Here is a 9,111-nt window from a genome sequence, read left to right on the forward strand (position 1 = left end):
TGTGTGTGTGTGTGTACCAAGTGGCTCACTCATGGATTGACGCTGTAATTAATCCGACCGGATACATGACCATAGCAAGAGATGAAAAGGAAGTAATAACAGTTAACTGTGGCTTGTTTAGGTGTGTCTGAATGGCCAGGAGAAACAGGTGTGAATACATGAATCTACTTTATGTGTCAGACTTCCTTCATAGACTCACTGATGTATGTGAGAACATGAGATGCAAAATGTGTCGCCTGGGGCAGATTAACCCTTAAGACACACACACACACACACACACACACACACACACACACACACACACACACACACACACACACACGACAGACATGCATCTCTCTCTCTCTCTCACACACACACACACACACACACACACACACACACACACACACACACACACACACACACATACCCTTGTCCTTAGACTGCAGAGGCAGGCGTAGGTCTATAAAAGCTGCACCCAATCCCAGTGGAGGTTAAGAGACCAAAGCACAATCTCTATCTGCAGGGGACAAACACACAGACACGCTTACACACACAACACAACCACACTTCAGATTAGAGCAGGACCGTCATCCACACAACAACTCTTCCTGGGATATGAACCTCTTTGTCCTCACCTGTCTCCTGTGCTTCGGTAAGTCTGGATTTGAATCTACTTTACATTGTGTGTTTGCAGGTGAAGTGGAGAGAAAGAGAGGGTAAACTGGTATGAGGAAGGGTAGTGCGAGAGCACAAGTGAGGACTTGTCAGGCAGGAGCGAGGTGTTCAGCTCTGACAGAGATGGGACACCTTTGGCCTCGATACACCAATTTATTACTAGCAGAGATGACATATTTCAAAAACTTCTGTAACCTCATTCACTAATGTTCTTGTCAGATGGATTAAGGCACAGCGTGGTTCTGGATGTGGACTGGTTGTAGTGGTTTTACTGTAAGACAGAAGAATGCTCCCGACCATAAAAGAGGAGTAAAAAAATGGAATTGCACATTGTGGAATACATTTCTTTGTTAATATATCTAAATACATGTTTAGCCTTTTTTGTTGTTCTCTTCTGGGTTCTTTACGTCTCTTATGTAAACTCTGACCAGTTCATTTCCAGAATTCTCTTCAGATTCAGTTTTATAATCTTTGTTTCCCTGTGAATGTGTTTCTTCTAGTAGTCTACAGCGCTCTTGGTGCTCAGGGACCTGAGGCCACATCGTCCGCTGAACTAAGCAGAGTAACTGGGGGTCCAGCCTCAGAGGAGGGCCTCCAGAGTCCTCTGAGCGATGATGACGAGCTGGAAATAGATGAAGAGCTCTTGGGAGGAGCCAACGAAAATGTCAACATTTATGGTATTTTTTTTTCTCTGTCCTTTTTCTGCTTGATGTCTTGATGTTATAGTACAATTCAACTGTTGTACAAGAACGTGATTTTCAGTGTAAGGAGAGCAAAAGCAAAAAGAAAAATCCCAATGATGAATTTAGATTTTGATTGTTTTGTATCAGTCTTTTGATTGCATTGCCAGATACTGATCAACAGTCAGCATAATCCTCTTTCCTTCATGTCACCTTTTACCAGGATTGCTCAGAATTTAGACATTATATGTAAGATTGGAGAATCACTGCATGAAAATGTATCCTGTAATTTCAGTCTCTTACTTTCCGGAAGCGCAAAGCTCATCAGCATCTCTCCTGTTACAGACTTCCATCCCAGTAAAGATGAGAAGAAGAAGAGGAAAGGCAAAGGCAAAAAGAAGAACAAGTACAGGAACAAAAGCACGACCGCTTTCAACCCTGAACACACGTTCCTCACTAGTGGCTACACGTCCACTCTGAGCACCACAGAGAATCCCTGCACCTCCACCCATCTGGGCTACTGTATCCATGGTTACTGCAAGTACATGGAGGGTCTGCCAGAACCAGTGTGTGTGTGAGTACTCAACCAGTTCATTTTGGGTTTGTGTTTGCATGTGAATTGAATACAAAAGGAAAATCTCATCATCATAGTTGATTAAAAGAAACAGCATAATCAGGATTTTTTTTAATTTCATTTTCTCCCAACAACCAAGCTCACTATTTCAACAAATAAAAGGCCCTTTTTTATTAATCCGTTATCACAAGTAAACAACCTTGGTTATCTCATGTAACCCATCATCAACTCATGATCTTGAGATAGTCAAAGCTGTCACAGCCACATCCATTCTTGACAAATAGAAAAGAAATAATATTCATCAACTTTTAACAACTAATTTTTGTTCTGCTCTTCATTTGTCAGCTGCATGAAAGGTTATGATGGGGAGCGCTGTGGCATCCAAACCCTGGAGACGGTTAGAAACAACACAAACCAAAGCACCAGTGCCGAGCTGGTGCAGACGGTCTTAGTGATCATCGCTGTTGTGCTGTCAGTCATCAGCTGCACCGCCATCTTGCTCATGACCTGCGCTCAGTAAGTGCGACACAAGTCATTCTGAGAAGGAAGCAGTGAGGGACCTTGCAATCTTCACTCAAATAACATTAAATTATTCAAACTGAGCTAACTCAAGCAACCTGTCGACAAAAACATGTAAAGACACAAATTAATCGCTTAAATCAGATAAAACCTCACAAATTTCACCGCCGGCTCATCTTATTTTGAAGGTCTTTATTTCTCCTGTTATTGGGGGCGGCGGGGGGGGGGGGGGGGGTCCTTGTGATTGAATGAGTTAATTCTTTCATATCGTTTTCAACCACATTTCGCACATAAATTGATAATTATTCAATAATTCAGAAACTGAAGTGTTCCGACCTAAATCCCCCCAAAATTACCCAAATTATAGGTATTTACTTTTCTTAATAGCTGGCTAAAATTTCCATAAATGTAAAGATGAGAAAAGAAAGGAAAAGAAAAGAAAAAGGGAAAGAAAATAGCAGTCTTTCATTGCAGAGTCAGATCATAAATGAGGAACACTCCACACCCCAGCAAATCCCAACAGAACCAACATTATTCTCCACACATCCTGCCAAACACACTGACACATCAAAAAGCACATAACACACCCAAACACACCCTCCCAGCATAGGTATTGCTCACCAGCCGGACTCAAGAATTTTACCGTAAATTGTTTATTGGGTTTCCTTTGAAGAAATAGTTGAGATAAAGTAGAAAGTATGACAGCTCAAGAACTGTATACTCATAAATGCTTATCAATGTGTAACCAAATATCTGGGACAAAGTCAACAGTCCAAGGGAGCACGTATTTTACTGCCGCGCGTCGCGAAGAGGTGGAGGCAGGGTAGAATTTATTACAGGATTACTTCGCAGGGCATTTTATTTTAGTACAAGAAAGTAATCCACAGTGAAAAAAAACACACAAAAAAAACTACAAACAGAAAAAAAAAACACCTCAAATTTCATGTCTCTCAGATAGGATCTAAGCTGTGTAACTCAATATTTACTCTGGCCTTTACAGAGGAACTTATCAAGTGTCGTACTCAGCTTATCTTTCTTTTGTAGTTACAGGTCACACAAAAATTTTCTGGCATCCTACCTGGGAACCTGGGCGGAGCAGGAGAAGCTGCAGAAACCCATCGGTGACCTCGTAGTGTGAGGGCTTCAGTACGGTGGAGGTAGGTGTCTACGGCAGTTCACTTATCATTTCTCACTTATTATCATTCTTGTTTTCATTTATTTCATAAAAAAAAATCAGATTCCATCAACATTAGAGCGGAGTATGGATTCAGTTTTTTACTGTACTGCTCCTTTGCATTTTCATAACAGTTTCATAACAACAACCACACCTTTATCGTGAAAGATTATTTTTCAACAGTGAATGTTATTTCTTTTATGAAGATTTCTATATTACAAAATCTTTAACCTCTGCCCATCTACCATATATACCAGTGTACCCAGGATCTTGTGTGTTCACCAAGAGATAATCGAGTTCCTATGAGGACTGTTTCTATGGTAACATTTAATGTGACGTTCAGAGGTTGCGGCGGCTTCATGTATTTCTGTGAGATGTGGTTCTGTGTTAGCAACTAGCTGGTGAACATGGAGGAACATACTTCAGATCAAGATGCCGATTTTTTTTCTTCCTTTCAGTTTACGTTTGCTTCAAAACGCACGACTCAGAATCGCTGCTGGTGGTACTTTCTATCCTGCTCGATGTGTAAATAAACAGCTGTTTTCTTCTTAAATTTAAAGTAATTGCATGACATCACTCTGTAAAAGTTCAAATGTATTCCAGTGCACCTGTATCTCTGATGGAATACGTATCTAAAGCCTTGCTTCAGGGCTCATAGGGTAGTGTCAGGCGCACGTGAGTGTTAAGCTGAACAGGAAGTTGTGGGCTGGTGGCAGAAGAGCCTGTTGTTGTTTAATGCATTCAGTCGCGTCATTAAAAGAGGAATCCCTGCTATAGGAATTAGCCTGGATTAGCTGGGGATGTCTTGGCCTGTCCCTTCGCTCAGCTGTATCCAGGCGTAATAAAAATCACACTCGCACTCACCTGTACCCCAAACAACAACAACCTGAATGATGACCTCACTGGTGGTCAGATCACGCTGAGACACACACGTGCAGACTTCACATGTTTCAACACAGCCTTGGATGAGAGGCAAAACATCTTCAAATATGGACAAACAAGTTCCGCTGACCTCATTTGAACCCTCATTGGATCTACGGTGTCATTGTTATTATCATTATTTAAAAGGACATGAAACAGTTTAACATAAATGTCCCCATTTGGCAGTTCAAACTATGAGCTAATTTGCAATTTCGTATGAAAAAAATCCAACAAAAATATGATTTACGATGCAACTGAAAAGCCCTGTGAATTACACTTTTTTTTTTCTTCTGGGCACATCTGCAAACAATCTTTGCATTGCAATAACAAGGACAATAAAATCATCAACTGCATGTAAACTCTGAGCACAAATAATTATACTTTAACATGAAAATCTTACATTATTGTTGCTTCTTTCTCCCTTTTTTCAGGAAGCACCACTAACTCAAGACTAGAAGAGTCGCGGGACCTGAGAGAGCAGTAGAGACAATAGACGACTTCATTAAATGCAGTATGAAAACTTGTTAGGATGTAATTTATTTAGTGTGACTATTTATTGCAGAAAGACTGTATGAGTTTGTGTATGTTGGATTATTATGAGGTCTGTATTGTGTGAATGCTGAGCATTCAGATGTTCTGAAGGTTTGGTGTGATTTATCTCATTGCTGTTGATATAGGTCAGAGAAACGCTTGTCACCTCGCTCTAGAAAAGGGATGGAATTCAATCACCAATAAAGTGTCTCAGTATTAAGTGAAGTGTTGTTTGTCCGTGAGCATGTGCCTGAGTTTTGTGTTTACATTCCCATGGCTGGATGCACCCCATACCTCAGCAGTTGGCTAACACAAACGCCTCGACCTTTTAGTCAGACACAGATTCTACCAGCCGTGAGAGGAGCTCTCTGAAGAAAACTCTGACATCATCAGAGAAATTCAGAGAGTTGTTAGGGCACCAGAAAAAAGCACTGACGCCTGGAAAAAACCTTTTCTGATTACAAGACAAGGGGACAGTCAAATTCACAGATGTTAAAACACCATATTAAATACACACAAAGATCATTCCGCCTCAAACAAACACGGCTATCGCTGTGACGTCTGAACCTTTGTGACTAAATGTACCGTGGCACAGGTGGACTGGGGAAAAAAGAGGGGGTGTGTCTGCTCTGAGCTATTTTGGGAAATGTCCAGACCCAGTAATTTAAAGAACGTTCCACACAAATACAAACAAAGCCTTCAACATAATTAGATGGTTCAGGGCTGAAGAGCCAAAAAAAAAGACTTTAAATGCAAGGGGATGCTGGTTTGCTAGCGTGGCTCAGATATCAGGTTCAAAAAAATGACAGTACCAAGATCGAATCCCTGACAAGAGGTAGGAAACAGTGCAACAGTGTTACTTAACCAGAGTTATACAGCATCAGCTCAGATTTCTCCGATATATTCCTCCACAAAATGCATATTTGTGTTTGTTTCCATCCATCCATCCATTCTCTTCCGCTTATTCCTACATTAAGGGTCGCGGGGGGGCTGGAGCCTATCCCAGCGTCAATGGGCAAGAGGCGGGGTTCACCCTGGACAGGTCACCAGTCCATCACAGGACCAACACATATAGACAGACAACCATTCACACTCACAGTCACACCTACAGTCAATTTAGAGTATCAATCAGCCTCGTCCCCTCTTGATGTCTTTGGACTGTGGGAGGAAGCTGGAGTACCAGAGAGAACCCACACAGGAACAGGGAGAACATGGAGACTCCACACAGAAAGATCCCAGAACCTTCTTGCTGTGAGGCAACAGTGCTAACCACTGCACCACTGTGCAGCCCTTTGTTTCCAAACTGCCGAAGATTTTTTTTTTAACCTTTTTCTTTACCCCAAAAACAATGAATAAAAAAAATTAACAATCTCATATTAGACCAGTATGGTAAAAGACAGACAAATGTCTTCTCATCAATTTGCATATAAACCAAGACATCTCTGAGTCACAGTGTGCGGTTCTTGTAAGGTCCAACTGATTCCTGCTCTTAAAACGTGTTTTCACTCTGTGTTTATGTGTGTGTTGCATCACTAGGCGAGGGAAAGGCGAGGCAAGGTAGGAAGCTCGTCCAAAAGTCACAAGTGATGCAAGTCAAGGTAAACACATACCTGTATGAGCATGTGTGCACGCTCATTTTACTGCAGTTATGGGGTCTGTAAACCCACTGAACTTTCGGGGTCCAACAGCTTTGACGGGACCAAAATCAAGGACCCCGTATGTCAGAACAGCAGTTTTCTGGGAAAGTTCGAATTAGAGCATTCTATTGTGATTGTTTGGATGGGGAGTTTAAGGAATTGTGTGTGTTGTATGATGGTGATCTCCAAAGCAAAGGTGGAAACAGCACAGAAAAAATATGGATGAATGATAAAAAAAAGGACAAAATAATTAATATGGGTGTGGTGAGCTTTGATAGTTCCGCGCCATTGAGGTGGGCCTGTACGCTTTTGTGGGTGACCATGGAAACAGAGTAAACACAGCTGTAGATACCTGGTCAATAACGGTGATCATTCACCTGGAGCTCAAATAAAGGACACGCTGGAATTTCCCGGGTGTGGTCGCAATGCCCCCCCCCCCCCACTTCAACTCTACGTGACTGCAGGTCAGCAACAAGGAAACGCTTTTTCTGTTTTGAATTTTAAACCACAAAACAAGATCTGCTTCGAATGACGCAGATTTAAAAAAAAAAAAATATTATTATTACATTTGTTGCTGTACAAGGATTCAGATATCTCCAACAGCGACAGAAACATTAAGATATTAAAACAGAAAAAACACAGATCAGAAGCGCATAGTAGAATTTTTAAAAGTGCTTACAGCCGGAGTTTGATAGTAGTATTTTGTTCTAGATTACAATCCTGGTGGCCATGCAAAGGACTTGGGTGATAACTTGACCTCTCCTGTAGCGCCATCAAGAGGTTCACAGTTCCAATGAAATGTTGAATCCCTTTCAGCGTGAGCTGTAATCTGTCGAGCGTTAGTTTGTGTTTCATTCTTATTAGCGAATCAATAATTCTTTGAAAAAAAAGTACGTTTTACTTTCAATTCATTGAAGTGTTTGCAGTGGCAGAATGATCGTGAAGGTAAACTGACTATATTTTTATCTTCATGGCACTCAAAGTGCCTTTTTTTCAAGAGAATTTAGAAGTCTTGATATTTCAGATACACATTCAAAACATTCTGTCCAAATTTTGTTTTAATGTGCATAGTATTTATGCAGTTTATTACTTTCACTATCAACTCTTTTATGCAAGTATAGTATATAAATAAAAACTATCATTAATACTTCTTATTCCTATTCACATTATCATTCTAACATGAACATATATCATGAGTAAGACATGGACATATTGCATAATGGGTACTTTATGTACTTTCTCAATAATTATGATATATTTATAAAGTATGTAGTGTGTTTACTTAGCCTTTGAATGGATAGAGTTTTCTTGCAGTAATACAACATGATTTTGATGGCAAGTTTATTGATCAATGTGGAAAAAATCCCATGTCTGTCAGAGGTGATAACTCCATCCTCTGTAAGCTTTTGAAAGATTTTTTTTTTTACAACAGAAGTTCTGAAACTGAGACTTTATTTCATCAAGTTCCTGCATGCAAATGGGATCAGGATTGTATTTTTTTTTTCCAGTTACACTCAATAAACTAGTGAATAAATCTGACAGAATCTATCAATCCATATTCTACCGCTTATCCTGTTCAGGGTCAAGGGAGGGCTCCCAGCTGCCCCTGAGGCAGACAACCATTCACACTCACAGTCACACCTATGGTCAATTTAGAGTATCAATCAGCCTCGTCCTCTCTTGATGTCTTTGGACTGTGAGAGGAAGCTGGAGTACCAGAGAGAACCCACACAGGAACAGGGAGAACATGGAGACACACACAGGAAGATCCAGTGCCCGAGCTGGGGCTTGAACCCAGAACCTTCTTGCTGTGAGGCGACAGTGCTGACCACTGCACCACCGTGCCGCCCTTGTAAGCATCTCATGGTCTAAAAATTAAATAACACACATATTTCTAATCTTTATTTACTTCTTTATATGTCCATGTCCAAGTTCATAAGTTTGAAGTGTACTGTTAGTGTCTTCATTATGTTAATCAAGGCATTTATGCATCTGCAAGTTGCACATTTCCTGTCATCCTCATTCACCCAGTGTGAATTTTTCCTCTGTGGTCTACCATTGATTAGATACAACATCGTTTGTGCTCTTTGGTTCAGGAAGTTCTGAACACAAAAAAGGGGGGGGGGGGTGTCATCAAGATGAGAAATTAAGAGCCTGTTAGATTCCATTTCATGCGAAGGTTTGGCGTTTTTAAGCTATAGCCTATTAATATGAGGAGATAACACGATGAATCTTTATCACACAGTCGCTTCACAAGCATCAGTGTCAGTTTGATCGTTTGATGCAGGAAACGGTTAATCTGTTTGAAATGTTGAGTAATGTCAATTTTCGTGCTGGTCTTGATAATTCCCACCAGGTCATCTGTGTGAGGACTTTGAAGGATGGTTTTATTCCACAAATCCTTCATTGGGTCAG

General features: G+C 40.8%; 1 protein-coding gene across 1 annotated transcript; it reads left to right on the top strand.

The window, feature by feature from the left end:
- Nucleotides 1-475: 475 nt before the first annotated feature.
- Nucleotides 476-5,267, top strand: areg (amphiregulin). The gene is made up of 6 exons (XM_086205377.1): nt 476-637; nt 1,161-1,337; nt 1,686-1,914; nt 2,260-2,430; nt 3,478-3,590; nt 4,960-5,267. Exons 1-5 carry the CDS (start codon nt 601-603, stop codon nt 3,569-3,571), a joined length of 708 nt encoding a protein of 235 aa, XP_086061503.1. The 5' UTR covers nt 476-600; the 3' UTR covers nt 3,572-3,590; nt 4,960-5,267.
- Nucleotides 5,268-9,111: the final 3,844 nt, after the last annotated feature.

The sequence above is a fragment of the Aulostomus chinensis genome, chromosome 6 (assembly GCF_037954235.1).
Source record: "Aulostomus chinensis isolate RoL2024-O1b breed Wild chromosome 6, RoL_Achi_v1.0, whole genome shotgun sequence".
In the NCBI taxonomy this organism is placed as follows: Eukaryota; Metazoa; Chordata; class Actinopteri; order Syngnathiformes; family Aulostomidae; genus Aulostomus; species Aulostomus chinensis.